The 24154-nt window shown below is 39.2% G+C and overlaps 2 protein-coding genes across 4 annotated transcripts in view; one reads left to right on the top strand and one right to left on the bottom strand.

Moving 5' to 3' along the window:
• creb5b (cAMP responsive element binding protein 5b) overlaps positions 1 to 9231 on the bottom strand; it is a 45120-nt gene extending 35889 nt beyond the window's left edge. Inside the window, exon 1 of one of the 3 annotated variants that reach the window (XM_020637373.3) lies at positions 9094 to 9231. Coding sequence is in view for 1 of the 3 variants with exons in the window: in XM_020637372.3 (XP_020493028.2) it covers positions 3686 to 3715 (30 nt within the window). In the remaining 2 variants the exon portion in view is untranslated. Of the gene's footprint in view, positions 1 to 3685; positions 3838 to 9093 lie in introns of those variants that run through there. The other 2 variants (XM_020637374.3, XM_020637372.3) reach the window with 2 other exon arrangements.
• Positions 9232 to 9235: 4 nt separating this feature from the next.
• On the top strand, positions 9236 to 24124 carry jazf1b (JAZF zinc finger 1b). The gene is made up of 5 exons (XM_020637376.3): positions 9236 to 9370; positions 19808 to 19880; positions 20578 to 20774; positions 21681 to 21850; positions 22399 to 24124. The coding sequence occupies exons 1-5, from the start codon at positions 9256 to 9258 to the stop codon at positions 22573 to 22575; spliced, it is 732 nt and encodes a 243-aa protein (XP_020493032.1). The 5' UTR covers positions 9236 to 9255; the 3' UTR covers positions 22576 to 24124.
• The last annotated feature ends 30 nt before the right edge of the window (positions 24125 to 24154 follow it).

Below are 24154 nucleotides of genomic sequence, written 5' to 3'. Positions count from 1 at the left end.
AGGGGCCTGGATGAATAAGGACATGACATGGAGTCGGTTAACACCCAAAAAGTAAAGTTAACTAAAAAAACATTTAAAGCTCCTGTGAGGAACTTTAAGTTTGTGTCGTCTTTGGCGCCCCCTGTGGACAAAATGGTACCTCGCATCTCTTTTCTGATTTTGTCCTGTACAACAAAAAATTTCATCCTGATTTATTTTAAAAGTCAAATGTATCACTAATTGAGAATTGACAAATGTAAAAAAAAGACTGTTTTAGTATTTTGGTGTTCATCACTTCATCTGACAACTACCCTGCAACAACAATTTTAGGCATTAAAAGCACCTGTATAGAAATACATGATCTTGGCACTGATGGTTTTGTTTGCTCTAATAGAAATGGTATTTAAAGGCATAACAACTGATTTTAGTCTGTTTCATAACCAAGGGTACTTTGAGGATTAACTATCTCCAATAATCTATGATGACTGAAACAAACTTTCTTCTTCAAGTATACCACAAATACAATCACATCAAAACAAGGTCTAGGTGGAAGCAGTTTGTTGACACAACAATGATGCAAACAGCGACATTAGGCGTGTGTAGTCACTGTCAATAATAACTGAAACATCTTCAGTATTTACAGCAGTCACACTGCATCTAACAGTTGCTTATTGACACACACACAACACAAAGTGTATTCCTTTTTACCTGCCCCTAGAATCAATTCAGAAAAATTAAGACACATCAGAATTAAGCTCAAAACCAAAAGTCATGTCAAGCATGAATACCTTCATACACTAGCATGTACATGTGTGTCGTTTTCATGGGTACAGACTATTTCCTCAAGCACAGTCAAAACATTCAAATATTGTGTTATGCTAAGCAGTGCTGTTTTCCTAACAGGCCGTACTTCATGAGCGGGCCTGCAGAACAGGGTCTGGACAGGGTCTCTCTGTCAGAGAGCAATGAGCCCTGCTCTCTCTTTCTGTCACCAGCTCACAGCGTCTCTTCTGAAGGGCCCCTCAAAACTCACCTGGTTTCCTCTGACACAACAAACACAACTCACGCTGCTGATCCAACACTGAACACAAACTAGTGCCAGGATGATTGCAAACTACAGAACAACAAATGCCTATGGTCGTGTCGCTGTTGTTGTTTCGGTTGAATCAAGACTTTAGACTTTATTATCTCAAACGCAGCTCCAGAGAACTTTTGTCAAATTCCTATTGCCTCTGTTTTTAGGCTTTCTTTCTGAACACTTGCATGACTATGACTCACGTGATATAAAAATAATTTTACAATAATTCTCCCCAAAGCATTCATTAGAAAAAGAGAAAAAGTATGTATGAATTTCAAACAGATGCAAACATTTTACCTTCCTGTTTCTAAAATGGGACTTCATAATTCCATCACATTTAGCAGGAAATTCAAACCATATGACACATAAAACATTTAACCATTCATTCTGTGAATGCCTCTGTGTATTATCCGATAGCTTTCACACTTCAAATAATCAGTGTGCAAAGCTCTTTCTTTGGAAATGGCATTTGGCTCTCATTTGATCTAGATGTTTCAGTTCAGCAGAGGAAATTTGGTTACACTTTACATTAACTATATCCGGATGTGTGCGAGGGGATGGATTAGGGTCTGGCATTTGATTTCAAGTGGATCTAGGGAGGAATTCTCCAGGTAGACTGCGTATTAGAGTTTAAACAATATGGTGTGGAAAAAAGAAGGGCTGGGGTGCAAAGGCATACGGGGTCAAAGCAAGCACAAACATGCGCAGCAATTCTAATCTCCAGCTCCCCACAGCCCAGGCCTTTGACAGCACAAGTTCAAGGTGGGATCACGGCGATGCCTGAGGCAGAGAACATGGCCCTCTTTCTTAGACAATGTCTGCCCTGAACTTCTGCTCTATGAAGTGAATGCGTGACAAAAAGACTGCTGTGATGTAAACCTCCAGACCGATCAATTACCCCTCTCTTCAACACCATGTAAACTCATAACAAACACAAAACTGTCCCCTCGGAGGGCACAAAGACTCACACGCATCATTTTACTCACAAAAAGTTTGAAACAATTGATGTTATAAAGTATAAAGATAGAAAGTTCTATAACAAACATGGATGAAAACATTACTTTAAAAACAACATGTGCAATAGTTTTAATGTTCTCGGCCGCTCTGTTGATTGGGCTGTGTGGTTGTTGTTACGATTTTTGTTATTTGAACCTTTTCTACATTCGTATAATCATAGAGAGAGGAATGTTTCACCTTGAACACATGCATACCGTACAACAACTATCAACAAATAGAGGTCACATTTCACTGCTGAGATGAGCATGGACTTTAATCAAGCTGAAATGTGTGTAAAACATGGGAAGAATTGAACGTGTATCACAGTTCATAAATAAAACAAGTTATCCTGTTATTCAGAGAATATAAAGTTTGTGATTTTGCTGTTTGTTTTTATTCATATTTGGATGTGGAAACCAGAGTTTTTGTTGAAAATAAGGTTTTGATATAAAAAACACATTAAATAAATTATTTCCGAAGAAGTTTTGTCAATTTTAAAAGATGATAAAATACATTACACTTGCTAAGGATACGTGTTGCAAATAAGAGGACAATGTGGAAAAAAGTATTCCTTTCCAAACCTTTTCTCAGCTGTTACTACAAAACATGTAAAGCGTTCAACAAAGTTCAATATCAAAGCAGTCCTCAAACTAATCTCAGTGTGTTTCAAATCATCACATTACTTAAATCAAATTAAAACTTAAAGACATCATATGTTATTAACGAAGCCAATTGAAGGGACACAATAAAAGCCTCCACGTTGATCTAAAGCAGCGCGCATTAAACGAGCTGTTATTGATAGTGTTGTCACATAAACATAATGACAGCAGAGACTAATCAAATGATTAAAACATCTTTCTTGTTTTTTCAAAGCCGCACAGTCTCGAGCTCCAGAGCGCGCCTCGTCAGCACAACCTTACTGAGAGTAACCCTCAACATCTCAGCGCTTAATCACATATCGACTGGCCTGCAGAATGACGTAATGTTAGTCACTTTGCTGTTCAAGAGAAATAGAACGTCAATTTCACAGGATTACAGGAGCATCACTCTTTTCTCTTTGACCGGAATGACAGCGAAGGGACCGAGCTATCATTTCCCAGTCATTGGTGAACCGCAGCACGCAGAGTCCGGGACCAGCGCTGGCTCTGCGTATCCCGAGATGGGACAGGCGTGACAATGATGCGGATCTCATCCAGCTCTGGCACTAAAGAACTAACAGAAAAACCTAGAGGACGTGCTCAAGTAGTGCGAAGTGCAATTAAAAGCATCCTTTGCATCCACGCATTGTGTAGTTTTCAGTGGAGATTTTTCTGAATTCCTGCAGAATTGTCTCCACTGCTGCCTGACAGACAGACACACTCCGAGCAGCAGCAGCGGCACTTGACTCCGCGTTCAACTTCAACAACAGTCAACAGATAGTCCGGAGAAGTGGGATGACAATGCACTCAATACAACAAACCTAACGTGACACTTTGTCTATTGTAGTTGCAAGAAGAAAATAGTTTATAAAAACAGAGAAAAAAAAATACATTTTGACAAGAACCGCCGAAGCGAACATCAAAACAAGCTGTTGCATGAAAAAAAGCAGGAGGAAAAGTCACAAGTATCGCTTAGAAACAAATACAAACAAACCTGCAGAGGCGCGTGCATGGTCCTCTGCATGCTGGTAGAGGCTTTTCGACTTACCAAACAAGTGTAGAAAATATGAAGCAGTCTCTCAGAAGAAACCACGTTGGACTGAGAAAAGATTACAATACGATCTATTTAGAGAAGCATAACGTCACCCCTGGGTGACGTCACGTGGGATTCCTGAACTTCTAAATCATTGCGGTCTGCTTGGAGGCGGCGCGTGCAGGGCGGAGTTTGCAAATGCACGCCCCAGAGGCATGGACAGGACACTGCTGGACCTGGAGTGGGTGTGGTCCAAAGCCTGGGTTGCATTTACTGACAAATCAGGGATGCAAATAAGCGAAGTGTACCGCAACTAACAACTGATGTGGCTGATAACTGTCTACTAAACATGGCGACCTCAGGTTAACTGAGAGTGATGAGACGATTGAATCACACAGTCCTTCACGTAAAGACTTCAACACTACATCTTCAAGTAGAATATAAGAAATATTGCTTCATCCAATTGGGCCCTGGCCACTGTTGTATGATACATTACTCATGGTTTTACTTTCTAAAAACGTTAACACTGAGGAAAAAAAGAGAAATCTTACATTTCTGAAGACATCTTTTTTGCCATATTGAATTCTCAGAGCAGGATAAAGCACAGGTGTTCATTCATACTCTCTTTTCCCTCTGCTATATTCAAGTGTCCCAATAAGAGTGAAAAAGAGCCAACATGCAGATTCCTAAACCTATAGCAGCTAGCTGGAATCAAGTCAGTTTTAATGTGTGTGACATGTTAACTGATTGTTAACTCATTGGATAATCAGTACAATAAAAAATATAACTATGAGATACTGTTAAAAAACAATAAGTCTTTCCACATCACTCTCACATGTTCATGTCATGAGGGAGGTTTATGCAATATAAAGTTCTAATGACCCTCCACGTGTGTCCACAGTTGATGTTATGCAGTGACAGTAGTGGACTGATTAACTTGCCTTCGGGAACTGAGGTAACAAAAAAAAGCTGCTGGAGCCACTATAACCCCATTTCCCCCTTTACCAAGCTGGCTCTAAATTTGCTCTGCTAACTAGAATTTCATAAAAGGAGGCACATATTAAGGAGTCCTGAACATAGGCACCATCTTAAGACAGTACCTTCTGGTTAGAAAATATATGATACCCTTATCATGTTATCAAGTAACTTACATTTGCACAGAACAGCAATGCTACAACTTATAGGCCCTTTACATGACATGTCTCTGGAGATTTTTTTTAGACTTTTAACATTCTAAAGATATATGGATCATTTTAGATTTTGCAGGGACGACCTGAACAGTATTTCTTTTTGCTATACTGGCTCCTCCAAAAAGCATGCATAATCAAAATCTTCACCTGCAAACTGAACATGTAAAACACACAGTTGTTCTGCACTGTCTCTTCTGAAAAGTATTTGGTTTGGCTTTAGACGAGATTTAAAGATTTTTAGAGTACCAAGCATTTCTGTTGGAGCTCTGTGTGACCTGCTGGTGCCAACTGGCTGTGATTTCTTGGACCAAAGACACTGATAGTTAAGCCATCCTGGGCTCCAGGGATTAATGACTCCTTGCACATTGAGAAATGTTTACCACTCGCCAGCGACCACTTCACTAGAGGCACTAAGAGCTCTGTCACTGAAACAATAACGCAGTCTGAAAAGCCCTCATAATTCAGGGCTCCTCCGCCTCTGTCTTTTAACCAAAGCTTTAATCAACGTTTATGACATCCCTTTGTCTCTTTATTGCCAATATATTTTCCAACCAATCCAAACATTATGCTCCCAGAGGAGCAGACTATTAAGGTTGAAAAGAGCCGATACAGTTTTGGGTCAGTGACCCACACTAAAGCAGATTTGATCTATATTATACTAAACCTTTTATTATTATGCCTTTGTTCAGGGCTTATGTGCGAAAGATCACCTTGGGAAGATTACCCCCGGTGAGGATGCTTTGTTGCAGCAGGTGCAAAAGGTGAAGGAGGCTAAATCACAAACATGTCAGACAGGCTTTCAATTAAAAAAAATATACAACACCTTCAGATAGATTTCATTCCAATAAAGAAAGACAATGAGTTTCTAATAAAATAGAGATTGCAGTGAATACATTGTAACCTGTTCTTTAAACTTCAACATTACAACACCTCAGCCTGACATATAAGATGGTGGTTTAAACTGTAGATTCTGTTTCTATATTCACTTCAATTCTTAATAATATGTTTAAGTGTAAAGGTGCAAAAAAAGTTGGAGTAGAAAAATACTGCATATTTTTTAGCCAAGTTTCTTATACTTGATATATACTAAATATCAGAATAATTTAATCTATCATGAGTAATTCTCTGACAAATGATGTTGTGTATTGTTTAAATGTAGAGATTCTGCTCTGTACAAACTGCTGGCACATCTCCAATTTATTTTTGTTATTTTGATCAAGTGTTTATCAATAGATTATAAACCATGAGTGAGTATCAAGATTATTTACCAATATATGCATGCAAGTTACATTTGAATGTTCTATAATATGAGAAAAGGGATTTCAGTAAAAAGGGAATCCTTTATTCATCTTCTTGGATGTACAGTCTATAAGCTAATGGAGTGTTTTGTGGTGTGATTTCTACAAATCTTATCAAATGTACAACATTATTTCATGCTTTGTCATTATCTACTTTCAACATAGCATGAATATTACTTTATTAAACAGCTGTACTATAGACCTAATTCATGTTCATGGAAATCTAGGGAACTTGCATCTTTTAAACAATAGACACGGTTAGGGTCTCCAGGTGAAAGGTTTTTTAAAGAATCATCTTCTGACTGAAGGTTCCAAGCCAACTGGTGCAAACTTGTGTTCTGGGTGGCACAACATCCTATAAAGCAGCACATTAAAATTGATAACAACAAAACATATGTGCTGGGAGGTTCCCAGCAGATAACCTCAGTGACATTCCTGCACTCAGACACTAAGCCCGATAACCGCTACATATTGAAGCTGGTGCTGGGTGTGTGTGTGTTGACGCTTTGATTTATTCTGGAAGAAAATTTCCTCTTTGCTCAGAAATTGTGGAAAAATACATCCCTCTTTTGAATCCTGAACTGGGCTGTTCCCAGCCTGGATAATCAATGTCATCTACAAGCATTCATAATTGTTCTATTGCTAGGTTTTAAAAAAGTGTCATCTGTTTTTAGTGATAACATTTGAAATCAATTTAAGATCATTCACTCTGGCATTTAAAACATGTCCTACAAAATACTAATTCATAAAAACAATGATGATTAGGCTTGAAAAAAAAAAAGATCAGTTTTGGGAACTTTTTGGGGTTCTGTGTGTTTTACTTCAACATGATAAGTCTGAAATTACGACAAGTGTTATCTGGGTGTGAGGAAGAATACGTGTGTTTTTCTCTTCACGTCAAATCTGTGGTACAGCACTAGCTCAAACTTGGCAAACAGAGCGCTGCAGGGTTTAGTCACTAACCAGCAGCTACTAAATGTGACTTTGCTGGTCGGTTTCCATCGCAATCAGAACAATCTAATTTAGGTCATCTCTGTTACAGAAAATCATTTGTTACCTCTAATGTGCTGTAAGAAAATTGAGGAGTGATGATGAACTTGACTTGAGTTACTGAATCCTCATCAGGCGCAACCAGAAATAAATAGCTAAGGATTGGCACTGCAAGTATTAAAAGTAAAGTCATCAGCTTTCTCAAACACAAGGCCATGTGTGACATAATGCTCGCAAACTAATGTCTCATGGTTGTCAAGAACAACTGGAAAAATGTTTAACCATGACTGTGGTGCCTGGTCTGAAATTGGACATGGGAATGATGATCACCCATTACACCATCACTAGGCACAAACTCAATGGTACTGCCCAGTCAATAAATGTAAAAACTCGGGAGGGAAAAAAGTAACTGTAATTTTAAATTCTTCAACATTCTTCTACATCTGGCATCAGATCTTCACCAGATTCTACATTCCCATAAGGGCACACGATGTTTACTTTCTACATATAAGCAATGTTTATTCTTAAACATTGTGGAGACATCAGTTTGTTTTAACTTGCTTGCAAATGGTTGTCTAGCTCATTCTCCTTATCTTCTTAAAGCAAAAAAAAAAAAAACACAAACTTGCAAATGTCGAGACACAAATATTTCATATTTGTCACCAGTAAAATTTGCAAAGTCATGCTTGTTGTTGACTTTCATCTATACAATACCGAAGCATTAGGAGAGGGGCCACTTGTCTTTAGTCAGAATGTCAAACACTTCCAAATTGCTATGTGTGTTCATTTATAGCAAGTCTCAACTTGGAAAACTTAATGACCAAGAATTACTTTACATCATGTAAAGCATATTTTAATTTAAATGGGCAAAAACACCCATGCAAAAACTTAAAACAAGTGTAATCTAAAAAAAAAAAGTAGTAGTAGCAAGTAAGATACTGCCCTGTTGAGTACTTATTATAGCATCATGTTATCAAAATATACATGTTAGTGCTCTTTACTTATTAGCACCACGTATGAAGCAACACTCATGGTACAGTTAAGGGTAAATAATCTTAAATTAATGCTTAGAAAAAAGAAAGCATCACTTGTGATTTTCTGTTGACCAACACTGCCACATGGTGGCCATAATAGTTCAGCTACTTGTTGAGCCATTGTGTGGCACATGAAACTAGAAACAACTTCATCATTTGCAGTCATCACACGGAAAAATACTGAAAATTGTGAAATTGTACTTAAAAGGTATTTGATTTAAAAAAATATATATTTGTATATGCATATTGTGTACACATGTATTAGATAGAATCAAATGAACACAACGTTTCTTAAATCAATTCATAACACATCAGAAAACAGTGCATGGGACACATATTAAAGGACAAAACATGCAACAAAAAGTAATTTAAAGTAATAAGTATATGAGGCCATGTAAGCCATGTATAGTTCCACTTTAGACCCATATATCCCACGAACCTACTCGTTACAAAAAATGCGTCAAGTTAGACTAAATCCAAAAAGACCACTTCCCGTTCAAATTTATAAACCAAACCTAAATTTTATATTTCTTAGTTTTAAACGTGAATAAGTCGTACCATTGTCAATTTGATTAAGTCTTTTTTTTTTTTAAACATTTTATGTTTCACATAGGCTATAGAAATTATTTTCAATGAATCATAGCCTTATTTTAGTAAAGGTAGGTAGGAGTATTTGCTGGTAACAGCTGTGTATAGGAACATTTACGCAATTTCATGAAAATATTTTGGTGACCAATAGCATAACATTTTTATCATCATTAGAAGCACATTTTTGTATTTGTTAGTTTATTAGATATCAATATTTATTTCCTTTAACAACAGTGCATGCTTTTGCAGTGAAAGCAAAACCGCCTTACTTCCTGTCTCGCTTGTTGCGCTCCAGCTGGTTTGACGCTTGACGCACCTCCATCACCTCACCGCACCGCCCTGCCGCTCCAGCTGTTCCCACCGCTGTTCGCCTGCTGCTACCCCGCTGCTCGCTGCTGCTGCCAGCCCCCATTTCCAATGCAGCAGCGACCATGACAGGCATCGCCGCTGCGTCTTTCTTCTCCAACGCTTGTAGATTCGGGGGCTGTGGACTCCACTTCGACTCTCTGGCCGAGCTCATCGTGCACATCGAGGATAACCACATCGGTAAGAGTCGAGAAGTCATGAGCGCCGCAGCTAGCAATGGCCGAGGATTGCAGCTAGCAGGAGTGGCTACGTTAGCGAGCTAGCAAGTTACTTCCTGCGTCCTGACAACCCTGTTGCTAGGTGTGGTGGCTGTTGATGTTTCCATGTTGGAAATACAGTACCTCTCCACCACCTAGCATTGTTTAAAGATGCGTTTCAAAAGATAAGACAGCTACAACATCAAATGAGCCGCACTGACACAAAGACAGGAAGACTTTCTTGACGCTCCGTCGGGTCGCTCGTTCATCAATATTTGTAGCGTGAGGCCGCGCGAGGAGCCGCCAGGGAAGCTCGTGAGAGAAGTTGCAGTCTGCAGGAGCCAATGAACAAACACTGATTAAATAACAGCCTGCAAAAAGTTTACACAGTTATAGACTACTTATGAAAGAAATGCACTCTTTCCCATCCAACTGTCTTATGTCACATGTTGTGTAGGCTATTTACCTTTTTAAAAGCGTCAGCATTTTTAAAATGATATAGGCTACCAAAGTTCAACAAAGTATGTATCTTTAGGTTACTGGTTTACAATGTTATTAATATTAACATTATTATTAACTTACTGCCAGTTGAAACACAATAATTTATATAAAGATATCTACTGACAAACAAATATATCCGTAAAAAAAGAATGTAGCCTATTTTAAAATGTTCAACTCTTGAACATAGATTATTATAGTAGGTCTATTGTACGCTATATGTTTTCAAAATTAATTAAAATTGAGGGCGTACTGGATTGTTTAAATTAATTATTACATTTCAAAATACTTTTTTTTGTGGTCGAAATTGTATTCAGTTAAATACCTATTTTATTTTACCATATAGAATTGGTATTTCTCTCCTGACTGCACATCAAGTTCTACTCCAATCAGCAGCGCCACCTCTAGATCATGAGGAGTAACACAATAACAAAAGCTTCCTCTTGGTTCAGATCACAAACAAATCCGGTACTTTAACAACAACAAAAAAAACACTTAATTGAAGAATACTGATTGAGCAACTTATATGGTAATTGTTGACTAATTCGTAATGGCTTTCAAATAAATGCAGCATCAATAAGTTTATGAACTGTAGTAGCCTATTTACTGTAAGGGATCACCACATTAATTGAGCCCAACATAATCAGCCTGTTTTGAGGGAGGGACGCTGTGGGCCAGTTGATGTGCATACAACAGTTTTATATTGGTCAGAGTCACTGTGTGTTTAGTTGAAAAGTCATGCTTTATTTACTTTAGTGAGATGTAAAAATAAACCCATGTGGTTGAGTACATGAGAACATCATGCTAGAGGTTTTAAATTGAATTTCAAGGTGGTTATGTTTTCATTACTATTGGCAAATGAAACAATAAGCTCTCAGAGTCAGTATTTATAGCAGGGGTGGGCAACTGATGGCCCCCATCAACCCTCAATGTGGCCCTCAGGTCAATTTTTACATATCAATTAATTGGAAACATGAAGAAAAGATGACAAAATCTGACATGAAATCATGAAAACCAGAAATATGTCCAGAATAATATTTGATCACTGGTAAATGTTGAGTTAAATTTGAGACATAATCGACTGTAATCGTTTTTGTATACTACAATTTGTCCCCCTGTCAGTGAGAATTGAATAAATGTGGTCCTTGCTGTGACCAAAGTTCCCCATCCCTGATTTATAGGAACATATTATGTTTCATTATTTATTTATTGTTCATGTTTTGGTAGGAGAGCATACAAATGTTTTTTTTTAAGAATGGTCTAAGCTTTAAAAAATATTTAATCCTGCAAGCCTTCTTTTTTAAGATTTATGTTTGGTATTTTATGCCTTTATGTGATAGGACAGTGATAGAGAAATCGGGGAGAGAGAGAGAGAGTGGGGAATGACATGCGGTAAAGGAGCCACAGGTTGGATTTGAACGCAGGCCGTCCGCTTGGAGGACTATCCTACATGTACATGGGGCGTGACCTAACAACACATTTGTGCTGTATTATAGGAAGGCATAAGATCATATTTGTTGTAAAATAATACAAGATACATTTGATAAGATTCCTAAATCTGTGTCATTTTCTGTGTTTAAAGCAGCAAAGAAATGACAGAAAAGGAACACACAGTGCACAAATCAAGAAGTTAAAGTAAAAGTAAATATAAAATGTTACTTTTTTTTCTGAAAGCTTTTATATGTTTCAACACAATCCCAGAAATAAACCTCCCTCCTCTCAGTGTGACGCTCTGTTAGTTCCTCCATCTGTTTCCTAATTTAATATTACACTCTTATTATTGAAGCTGACAAGGCCCAGCTGTCTCTGTTATTCTTGTTTGTTGCTTGACTTGCTTTAATATTCTCTGCCCTCCGATTGTGTGCTGTGCATGTGTCCAAGGTGTTAGCTTTAGAAAAAAACGCCTCTGAATGACTTATTGGGGAATAATGAGGCAATTAGTTGGGCCAGAGTGGAAAACTTTGCTACCCCCCTCCTCTGTCCGCTGGCCTGTGCCCACTCTGAGAAGTGCGAAATCTTGCGCGTTGTGCCAAGTGCCTGTGAAGCATAATTACAGACAGAGTGCTTGATTTGGCCTGTCTTCCTCCTCATCTGGTGGCCTGCTGCTTAAAGCACATTCTCCTTTATAATTAGGCGCCTGGAAAACAAGCACACATTCTTGTCCCCTTTTTCTCTATACGGCCTGCAGGTGAGGTTTTTGGACAAGAGGTGGCGCTGCTCTGCTTTTGGTCAGGGAGCATTCTTGAGGGCCTTGGTCTGCACAGTTAAGGCTTATTATAAAACATATTATAAACAAAAATCTGACTTCCTCAGCTCATGTAACAACACAGTGAATTGTGTCATAAGATATCCAGGTCAAAGGACCCGGCTTCAGTAATGTGAAATATTTTAAAGGATCATTTGTAAGCTATTGAGAACAAAAACAATCAAGGGATACTTCTCATGTTTGAATAACATTTCTGACTCTATCCACTCTCTTGATAAAGGCATAAAAAATCCCAAAATAAATCTTAAAAAAAGAACACAAATCAAAGTGCTGCGTCTTTCCTGAAAAACTTAAGTTGTTACTGAACATTAAATAGATAAAAATAACATTTCAAAAGCCAAAATAAATCCAACATCAGTGATATAATAAGACATAAATGAATCAGGGTTTATTTGCATACTGTTGTCGATTCAAGTTAATAAAATGAGTCAAAACTCCATGGCACACTGAAAATAACTTTACTATATTTTATTGTGAGCTAACAACGCGTTTTGCCTGTAGCTTCCTCAGGTTTGCGCTGCACAATCACAGGGCATACAGGTGCCTAAAATACAAATCGTCACGTAACCAATCATCACAATAAACACTATACCGGGTCACAGCCTCTAATGAAAACCTTAATGTGCAAAATACAGTAAAGTTAAAGTAAAGTAAGTGTGCCACAGAGTTTTTAATTTACCTGAGAACATAGGCTGTGCATGGGGTACCCTGTTGGCCATTTAGATTAACAAAAGGAGTGTTTGGTTGTCCACTTAGTCCACTGTGAAATTAAGCCAAACAATAATAATGTAGACTTTAATGAGCCCCCTAAACATCATCAAATTTCTAGACAGAATGGTTCATGTGTAGCTTGAAAGCGCTTCTTGTGCAGCTTGAATAACTGCTCGCACTAAGCTATTGAAACGTTTACTTTGTCACTGAGTGACCAGGCTGCTGTGGACCAGAAGCAAACAGCAACCATGTTATTCAGACCTGTGAGTGTATGTTTATACGTACTGCTGAGGCCTGAAGTGTCCATGCTCTGTAACAATAGGTCTGTTTGTTGCCAAATCTCACTAAAGGCTCATTTAGTAGATTTTGGTGGGGCACCCCCCTCACAATCTGCATGGAAGTAATAAATTTGGGAAGCAGTAACTAGTTCCCTGATCTGTGCACCTGGTGGGCCTAATTACATTTCCCCATCCCCCAACACCGCTGCTCCTGTTCTTGTGTGGTGGCTGCCGCATGAGGGGCTCCTCCACTCGATAAAACGTTCCTCGTGGGAGATAATGTAAAGCCTGTGATGAGGACGAAACACAATATGGGGGTTGTAGTTCTATGCAGATCTAAAAAGCAAATTTTGTTGATATTTTTTCTCAAAAGATTTTGTAAAGTACTTTTGGAAAATGTTGAACAATATATTTTCTGATGTCAAATGATAAAAATGTAGGTAATTCTCTTGACCACCGCAATGAAATGTGTTTGTCAGTGCTAATTGGAACCCACAATTTTTGATTGAATGGTTCATTTTCATGTAACAATTTGCAACCATAGTTCCTTTTCTTTTAAAATGTAACCCCGTAATCCTCTGGACTTTGTCACAAGTTTGAGAGCTGAAATTCCCTCCATTTTTTTTTACTCTGGATTTAAACCAAATTGTAAGTGACCCTCATTGAATTTTCCAGCATTAAAAAAAATCAGGTTTGAAGACACAAAGTAGTACAATAAGACTAATTCTTAAATGTGTGATGGACATGAAATGAATCCCCATCTGTTTTGATTATGGTTGAATTCTTTCTGTCATTCTGAGTAAAAATACCATTTTGAATATTTTGTAAACAAGATATTCTTGAACCCTGTGAACGACAACACTTTGGATTAATTAAGAGTAAAATCATGAGACTAAGCAGATGAAAATAGTAATCATTTATCCCAAAGTACTATATGTGCAATTAGCATCAATAAATGCTTGTATTTGTGTCTTTACAAATGTGTTTTTGTAGAGACGTGTGCGTGACTAAGAGCATGTGTATACACATTTCAGCCGTTGTCACTGTTAGATATAAACATCACTTTGCCTCCTCGTGTTTTTCAGCAAACCACAAAGGCAGCTTCCACATGGAGCTTGACTCTGTTTAATTTCCTCCTCAGAGGTCACATCATAATGAATTACCTGTGCCACCACTCCTGGTAATGTCCCCCGCTGCTCAGAGCCGCCATAAACATGTCACCATAATGCTCAGCACTCCGCTCTACCCCACAGTGCATTTGGCCATGAGGCTGGATGGAGAGCCAGACGATGGTGGAAATGAGAGAGGGAGCTGGCTCGTCTGGTGTGCATGTGTGTGTTTGCGATTTGTGTGCGTGTGCGTGTGCGTGTGCGTGTGCGTGTGCGTGTGCGTGTGCGTGTGCGTGTGCGTGTGCGTGTGTGTGTGTGTGTGTGTGAGGCAGAGGGTCGTGGAGGGAGTTATGAGAGGGCAGCAGGCGTCACTTCCCCCGTTGCCTTAGGAAGGTTAGCTGTGCGATCGTCTCTAGGCTTCCTGTTGAGGGCCATCATGGGCTTTAATGAGAACAAGTTACTGTATCATACTTTCTGCTCTCATACACAGCAGCCACTGACTCACTCAGGTTATAAACTTTATAAGTATACTGCACATAGAGACACCATACCGGAAATGCTTCATATATTAAGTAAGATTAGTGTCATGTTAGGGTTAAGGATTGTTTAAGGATAACTTTAGGTCAATTCAATGGAAATATAACTGTTATTGTTTCTGGGTTTTTTTAATATGAAGAAAAATTATGTTGCTTTTTTGGTCACTAAAAGGACTTTCTCTTGGGGGCGCCCGTAGCCCAATGGTCCAGTAGTCCAGTAGTCCCCGCCCAAGTACGGAGGCTATAGTCCTCCAAGCTGGTGGCCTGGTTTCAAAACCGACCTGTGTCTCCTTTCCCGCATGGCATTCCCCATTTTCTCTCTCTCCGATTTCTAATAATCTCTAATAGCTATCATTCAGGACTTTTTGTTCTCAATTTTCTCTGTTCGTGTTGAAGTGCTATTTATAGAAAACAGAAAGAAACCTGCATTGGAATATTGTTGATTCTTGGAGTTAAACTTATGTACATCTTTGAAAAGCTTTGAGTACATTTCATTGAGAATCAAATTTAAGGGGACCTATTATGCATCATTCTTTAATGTACATCTGTTCTGCTTGTCGACATCTTATTTATCCAACACCTGACTTTTGATCTTGTACATAAACAATCGCTGCAGTGTATAGGAAGTGATTGTTTGTTCTGGAACAAGCCATGGTGAATAAATAGCATATTTTGTTTCCCAGAAGGCCTCTTACAGTTGCCACCATGGTGGACCACCTGTGTAGTTTCATTAAAGGGTTCTCATCTCTACATGAGGCGCCTTCATCCTGGTCCATGACTGCTGGTGGCCCCAAGAACAGCAGAGTCTGTGGGGGTCTGGCCCCTGCAGGCCTCCCTCGCCCCGGTCCCCACCTGAAGTGTGTTTGATTTACAGCGTGTGGGAACAGACTGATCCGCTGCTGTTTGAGCGGTCTGTGAGCAGGCTGCCATGCCACTTCTCCAAGCTCATTAGGGATCTTTGGAGGGATTTTGTGTGCACTTACGCTCACACATGTTAACACACAGAGCTCAGAATAGTCTGTGCACTGCCTCCAGCTTCTGGCATTGGAGTAAAGTTGTTATATGAACATGTCTTTCCTACTTGGTGTTTTCACGACTTTGGCTGAAGAGTGAAGAGAGATGTGCTGTCCGTCACATTGGGGATAAATCCAACGTTAATGAAACACTTGCTTACGACTCAGGACCTGAGGGAAACCTCTTGAGCCTCAGGCGCTGAGGTTTAAGCTTCTCTTACAGCCTGCCTGCCAGTATCATAAAATTATGACACTATTTCATCACCAACCGCCTTGAGTGGTTTGCAGGTTTTGTCTCTTCCATTACCCTTGTCTACTCTCCAGTTGGACTGACGTCAGTGACAGTTTGTTGACTTTCTCACGTCTGTGCCCTACTTGTAGAGTCAGTCGTCTCTCAACCAGAACGTCAGGTGTTGGATCCCCTGCTCCTGCAAGGGTTCTTGGGCAAGACACTGAGTCCTAAATTGCTCCTGTTGCATAGCCAGAGATGTGAATGTGTGCTAACTGAATAGTACTGTTGGGCACTTTACATGGCAGCCTCTGCCATCAGTGTGTACATGTGTTGTTAATGGGTGATTGTGACATGTAGCTTTGAGAGGTCAGAAGAGTAGTCTTGGGCTTTCCAAGTCCATTTACCATTTGCACTTATATGTGGTTTGGGTTGAGTATTACTGGTCAATATCAACTTTCACCTTCACCTAAGCCAGTAGTTTATTTTGTTGAAATTGAGTGTGCAGCATGAGCTGTGTTATTTCTTATTGGATCGTTGCATGTGTACACGTGTGGGTCCACATTTACAATCTATAGACCCTTTTAAGGCCTAAATTACAATGACGTCACAGCATTAGGAGGCAAAACGGAGCTAAACTACATCGCCAGATAGTAGGCGACGTAGACAAAGAGACTCATATTTTCTTCCACCTATGTCGAATGCAAGCCAAAAACAACTTACTAGCTTGCTTTAGTTTACATGTCTGGAGCATAGACTGTAAATAATATACAGTCTATGTATATGAAGAGTATATATTTACTATATAGTCACACTGTTTACTAACACTAAAAGGGTCTATACACAATGTGCTGACTCTTACAAACAGGTTAAGATTCTGTCCGTGTTTCAGTTGGCACAGATTTCTAAATTCTGGCTTAAGATACAAAGAGAAGTTGACATTTCACTTAAATAAGAATTAAATCAATGTGAAACCTGCTAAGGTATCATTTTGACAGTCAGTTCGGACATAAACAGTGAGATTATATAACAACATTGAAGAATACAAAAGTCAGCAGGTATCAATGGAAATTCTCTGATATAGGTGACCTTTCTTGAATTAATCATTACTTTTTAGGGTTACTCTTTTCCACTAAATTATTTTTGCCTTTAAGGAAACTGACACACTTTTTAAACAAAATCTTTAATGATGAAATAAATGAAAGCAAAATTTGCCAAAATCCCTTTTTTTATTTAAAGGTTTATTTTTGATCTATTTATGCCCTTATTTAGAGTTTCTGCAGTGGAGTCCGAATCCACCTGTTTGGATGACCTTAGCCTCTGTACATGCGATGTGTGCAAAAACCACTCGGCTACCAGTGTCACCCAAAATCCTTGTTTTAGTTCATAAAATTAAAAGCAAAGCAGCATTTCATCTCAACGTTTCATACTTCATTGTTTGTATGAAAGGCATCTCAGTGAATAAACAAGAGGTGTTGATGTTCTTTATACAGTGAAAAACAAATTGTCCTTTTATAGAAACACAACCAAAATCTAATACGTTCTTCTTTCGCTCAGGCTCATTCAATTCAACATAAATTAACTTGAAACTTGGACATTCAATTAATCAGAAATGAACTGGAAACCATTTTTTAACACTTGTTTTTATTGTATTTTTTCTAAATGGAAATCTGTTTTAAGGTGTTTTCTTTCGGTCTTACAAACAAACAGGAGGCCATTTAAACCTGCTTTAGGTTATAATTGAGTATGACTCAGGGTTTTATTACTGATTTACAAAGGTGTTGCTTACCCCTTTAAGGAAGAAACTTCAATTACGCTATAGTTTCATATGTTTTGTATCATTATCTTTGTGAAACTTGATCAACCATGACTGCTTTCTTTTTATTTACTTGCTGAATGAGCAGTTACTCTGAAAGCTGCCTGTAGTCATTGTGCCATAGAAAGCACATTTTAAAATTGAATGTTACAAACAGCCTGAGGTGTTTGTGTTGTGTATAAATGAGCTTGTGGATGGAAACAGGCATTAGTTTTAACCACATGGGGGTAGCAGCCCTTCACAGCTCTGTCAGAGGCAGACAGTGAGGCTCAGCTGGGAAGTGGTCGACACTGTTGTTTTATAGGGCATCGCTCTTCTCCCACATGGATGGCAGAACGAGGAGTGTTTGAAGTCAGGCCTTCTTCACCTCAGGGTGTGGAGATTGGCTATTGTTGTACATTTAGCACCGCTCAGCAAGATGAATGTCTGGAGCACAGCATGTGGAAACACAGTATGTGTCAAGTGTGGTCATGTATGAGCAATGTGGTGTCTGCTGTGCAGATTTACAAAAAGTACCATGGAAACTCAAGAGAGAGGCACTCGAGATGTTACTTTCTCCTCTATAGTCTGAATAAAAGTAACGGTGTAGCAGCATATTTCTTTTTGCATTTTACAATTAGGAAAGAAGTCTGAAGCACACTGTTCAACTGTTAGTATATTTCTTTAGATGGAGTAAACCAGCATCCGCTTTAGAACTGAATAGCTTCTCCAGCTAAACTAAACTGGCTGTAGTCTTCTAGACAAAGGCGCATGGTATCATACTACAGTTTATTGTACTCCACATTAGACCGTACCCGCATTTAGCCTTTATCTGTTGAATAACCTCAGCCTATGTGCTCTTTGACTCCTCACATTCATACCTGAGACTTTCCAAGTTCATCGCCAGCCTGCCACTGTGTGCACTGCTCAGGTGCTGCTCACTGCTCAGGTGCTGCTCACTGCTCAGGTGCTGCTCACTGCTCAGGTGCTGCTCACTGCTCAGGTGCTGCTCACTGCTCAGGTGCTGCTCACTGCTCAGGTGCTGCTCACTGCTCAGGTGCTGCTCACTGCTCAGGTGCTGCTCACTGCTCAGGTGCTGCTCACTGCTCAGGTGCTGCTCACTGCTCAGGTGCTGCTCACTGCTCAGGTGCTGCTCACTGCTCAGGTGCTGCTCACTGCTCAGGTGCTGCTCACTGCTCAGGTGCTGCTCACTGCTCAGGTGCTGCTCACTGCTCAGGTGCTGCTCACTGCTCAGGTGCACACTGATGTAAGACAAATGTAAGGCAAATGTGTACTTTATAATTACCAACAACATCCAAAAGACACAACCAATCATTTAATTTATGTACTGAGGAGTTCTTTTTTTTTCAGATATGTGTTAACTCATAATGGGCTCTAATGATATATCTTTTGATGCTGCATGAAGATACGAGGTAGCCTCTGATAGCCAAAAATAAACAATGTAAAAGTTATTTTTAAGGCAGAGGGAGAGATTACTTCCTACTACTTTGTGCTGCATCACATTTTGGACATCTAGTGCAAAAGTATTGAAATTCTGAAACTTGGATTTGTTTTGCGTATGTCTATCTGCTGTTTATCTACCTTAATATCTAAATTAAAATACAGATTTTAATTGCATCACCTATCAAATAAAGTAAATGTATAAGTACCCCACCTGTGCATTTTTACACTGTGTCTGTGTTGCACAAGAAGAAATGACTTGCTCTCCAGACCGATCCACTCTGTCACTACACTCATTATCTCCGGTTGGCAAGGATGCATATTTTGAGAGGGGTGTGATCTAGTGTAAACCAACCAGTGCAAAGACTAGTTTAGGTGGAATTTGGGCATCACAAATGCAAACACACGAATATTCTATTACATGATAAGATTTGCATTTTTTTGGTAAACTAGAAAATTAGCCAATGTTGACATTTATATTCTGTGGCTAATCTCTGGACTCTCTGCCTCTCTCTTCTGCTCAGACACAGACCCCCGTCTTCTGGAGAAGCAGGAGCTGCAGCAGCCGACATATGTTGCCCTTAGCTACATCAACAGGTAAAAAATACAACCATTATAGAGAGTGAAAGCAGCTGAATATAACTCAATAAGTCAATCTAAAATAACAATAACATTAAAGTTATGAATCTTTGGCCGGGTAAAATATGATCTTCAAGTCGTCTCGATCAGTGAGTGTTTCTGCTGTGCACTTAGGAGAGTTTTCTCCTTTGAGGTTTAACCAGTGATCTCAAATGTCGTCTGGTGGTTTGCTTCGATGAATTGCTTCTGTATTTGGTAATTGGTTTGTTTTATTGCTCGAGGTTCATCCCTGTCGTCTTTGATATGGTGCTTGAATAGTGGTTTTAGTGGCAACAAGCCAGTGTTCAAGAAGGTCTGCTGCTGTCTCCCTGCCTGCACAAACACATCTTGATGTGGTTAAAGCTTAATTTGTTAATTCCACTTCTGCTTTTACAATGTCTATGTTAACATTTCATTTTATGTTACACATTTACCAAAGACTTTACTATCCATCATAAACTTTGGTGTTTTTTTTTTTTTTTTTGATGAGAGCAGAGCCAATGATATTCTTTTTCCAAGCATGTGCTAAACAGGAGCAAACCATCAACGGCAGAACTTTGCTAACAGAAAGGCAATCCCGCAGTAACACATCATCCAGTGTTCATTTAAACAAGATCGCCCGTTTTCTTGTCAAATATTGCAAATGCTGACTCGGTCTGATATCTCACAATGCCAGGTTCATGACAGAGGCAGCGCGGCGAGAGCACGACACCCTGAAGAAGAAGGTGCAGCCTAAGTTGTCTCTGTCTTTGGCAGGCAGTCTGTCCCGCACCAGTGTGTCCACTCCACCTCGCCACACCAGTGGAAACCTCACCCCTCCAGTCACCCCACCCATCACCCCTTCCTCTTCTTTCCGCAGTAACACTCCCACAGGTACGTCAGCAACCTTTACAATCACTTTCCTGGTTAGATATCCACTATTGACGGACTGACACAAAGAGTGAGACAAGTTTCACAAAACTTGTGCTCAGCTGTAGTTAATGGCACTGGCTCAAAGTTACATTTGAATCCCTACATTTACTTTTTAAATGGTTGAAGATTCAAAAAATACGTAGTCTGTTATCATCGCTGAAATGGCAAATGAAAATGAAAAGGACAAGTTTTATTTGTATTTGCTAGTAGAAAACCCTTTATCCCTTTAACTGATAAAATAGATGTTCTCCCTAAATGCTTTCGCTGACTTACTTTATTGATACGTTCACTTTAAATGTTTCTCACAACATCAGGAGGGCTTGTCAAACATGATTCGCTTTCAAGCAATAGAAACAACGCTGGGTTCTCACAGTCCAACTGATTTGTCTTGTTTACCACAGTGAAGATTGCTTAACAGAAAAACTATTTTTGGTGATCTTTCCCATGTACTCATACGTTTTCCGTTAAGTTTGCATACTTTAAAGTTACGTCTGTTTTGCAGCTTTTGTGGTTTTTTATCGCTTCTTCTGGAAAATATCCTTAAGTAAGGGATTGAGTATTTGCAGCTCATTGACCCCTAAACCTCATTACAGTAAATGCATCAATTCTTTCCCACAACTGACATATTTCAGTCTTTTCTAAAAACCTGGGCACTGTTGCACATGAAATGGAGATTATGGGAACACTGAAGTACCGGGGCGCGTATGTTGAGAATGGCACACAATTATCTGACTGAAGCATCAAAGAGCAAGAATTTTATCGTCAGTGATTAGTCACCAAGTAGAGAAGGAAAGAAAAATGTGTATGATTGCATGTTGGAAGAGATGTTTATGAGTCAGTTACTTTTTGTGTTTCCCCTTTCAACAGGTAGCGAGTGTGATGAGGAGGAGGTAGACTTTGAGGAGTCTGACAGCGATGAGTCGTGGACCACAGAGAGCGCCATCAGCTCCGAGTCTATCCTCAGCTCCATGTGCATGAACGGAGGAGACGAGAAGCCTTTCGCCTGCCCCGTACCAGGCTGTAAAAAGAGATACAAGGCAGGAGAATGCTGTACATTTAATACAAATGAATTAGTGTGCAAAGTGTGGGATTTTTGTTTTTTTTCTCACACAAATGAGAATGTGAAATCAAAATAGAGCCCCTGCTGTTGACAACGGAAAATCCGCCCATGGTGGAGCGTTACAGCATGTCAACATAGATGCATACATCCAGTCCACTCCAGTGATGTGGAGTTTTACGGGATTTTCCATTCACATCTGGTGTGTGTGGTTGGGATAAATTATGTGCAGCTTGAGAAAATTGCATTGCTGACGTGAATGACAGGGTTATGGGCGATGACTTAGTCTGTGGCAGCAGGCAGCATTAGGCATCTGTTCAGAGGCAGAACAAGGCAGATTTGTAACAAGAACACACTTTATTTCTCCTTGATAGCTTTATATCAAACGGCAACGTCTTTTGTAGAAATGTACGAGATAGTGTCTCAAGCCCACTTGTAAATTTCTACCTCTTATGGTTGACATTATACAAATGACACAGATGTGGAAAACTCAGTAAAAGATGATTCATTTTCTTTGCTTCATTACAGAATGTGAACGGGATCAAGTATCACGCCAAAAACGGCCATCGAACCCAGATAAGGGTGCGCAAACCCTTCAAGTGCCGGTGTGGGAAGAGCTACAAAACGTCTCAGGGTCTCCGCCACCACACCATCAACTTTCACCCACCCATCTCTACCGACATGATCCGTAAGATGCAGCAGTAGAGACGGAGTGAGCGACCAGCATTCTCCTTCAGGAAACTTCCCCAACATCTGAAAGCCACTATCACCAGCAATGGCTATTTCTCATTCCTCTTATCCTGAAACCCTTTCTCTCTTCTTTGTCCCACTTTGTTATGACACTATTTTTGATTGCATGGTATAGATGTGATATTATTCGTTCTTGTTTTTTAATTCAGAATGTTGAATCTTTATGTAGTTCACAGTTTTGTATTTTGCACATTTAAGCTTTGATTGATCTATATGACACCATTGTTCTTTTGGAAAAAGGGAGAGCATCATTAGATTGCCTCTGGTTATCAAAATATTTGTTAGGAGCAAATGACAAAAATTACAATGTGTGTGGTATAGCAAGAGAAATCCAAGCTGAAAAAAAAATCTAAATGTTTCATTACCTGTTAGATTGAATGTTATAGTATTAATTTGTTGGACTTTTTTTTTCATATCACAAGTATTCCAAACCTCTTTAAGTCATCTGTTTTACTGCCTTCATCTGTGTGTGAGCACCAAAGGATGATCTCAGGTGACGTTTTTCAAGCATTTCAGCCCCACTGTCCTGCCCAAGTGTTCTGATCATGTTTTAGTGGGATAGTGGGAACTCTGTGCGTCATTGTTTCTTATGTTCCTGGTCACTTTTCTGATGACTTGCGCAGTTTCCCTCTCTATTTTGAGGGGTGAAGGATTGATGCACTTTTTGTAACAAGTTGCCAACAAATAAGCATTTTTTTTTGCCAATATCTCATTTTAGTTGTTTGTACAGTAACAACCAAAATGAGTCAAAAGGCCTTCAGAGCAGACGTTTCAAATGCTCCCAGGGCAGATGTGCACCAAATCTATAGTGTTTCCAGTATTGGGAGATTTTTGTCTGTACAACCGTTGCCTTCATTTGTAAACCATTCCATTCAGTGCAGCTTCATTTTGAATGCCACACAAATTCAATTGTAAGCAAACATTACACAGACATCACAGTCTAATTTTCTTGTTATTCATCATTCCACAGTCCTATAAAACATGTCAAAGTCATGGTTATGAATATAATTACAGCAGATCATTTAGCACATTTTCACTCTTGCAGTCCTGATGATGGTCTTTGAGGAAACCCTCCCAGTTCTGACTTTGTGCCATAAAATGTAATGTCAGTTGAGGGTACTGAAATCAATAAATCCCAATGAAGACCATACAGATGATAATACCACAGGACAAGGGATTTATCAAAAACTAGCCATTTTCTAACATCCTCACAGCATGATGTTTGTGTAAAGGAACTAAGGTCCAATTGAGATTGTGACAGTATTATACTGCCAGTGTGGAGGAAAGTGTTTGATATAGTGTACAGTGAATGTATTATGTGTTAAGTGCATTAAATTATATTTTCATATGTCTCTGAAGAAAAAAAAAATCAAAAGTATCAAGTGTATGAACAGGCAAACTCAGAGGTTGTTTGGAAAACGTCTTGTTGATGTACTGTATTTCTTTAAAAAGCTGCTTCATGTCAACTTTTGTTACATCTAGAATAAAAAAATCCTCTGATTTATGCCTGAAGACGTTTGAGTTATTAACTGTT

This window comes from Labrus bergylta, chromosome 8 (genome assembly GCF_963930695.1).
Source record: "Labrus bergylta chromosome 8, fLabBer1.1, whole genome shotgun sequence".
Lineage (NCBI taxonomy): Eukaryota > Metazoa > Chordata > Actinopteri > Labriformes > Labridae > Labrus > Labrus bergylta.
This window is presented reverse-complemented; position numbering and strand designations above follow the sequence as displayed.

Excerpts from the sequence above, each read along its gene's own strand:
- jazf1b (XM_020637376.3), top strand. The coding sequence starts at position 9,256 with ATGACAGGCATCGCCGCTGCGTCTTTCTTCTCCAACGCTTGTAGATTC. Across the intron at positions 9,371-19,807 it reads CATCGAGGATAACCACATCG|ACACAGACCCCCGTCTTCTG; the intron begins GTAAGAGTCGAG and ends TCTTCTGCTCAG. Across the intron at positions 21,851-22,398 it reads GCTGTAAAAAGAGATACAAG|AATGTGAACGGGATCAAGTA; the intron begins GCAGGAGAATGC and ends GCTTCATTACAG.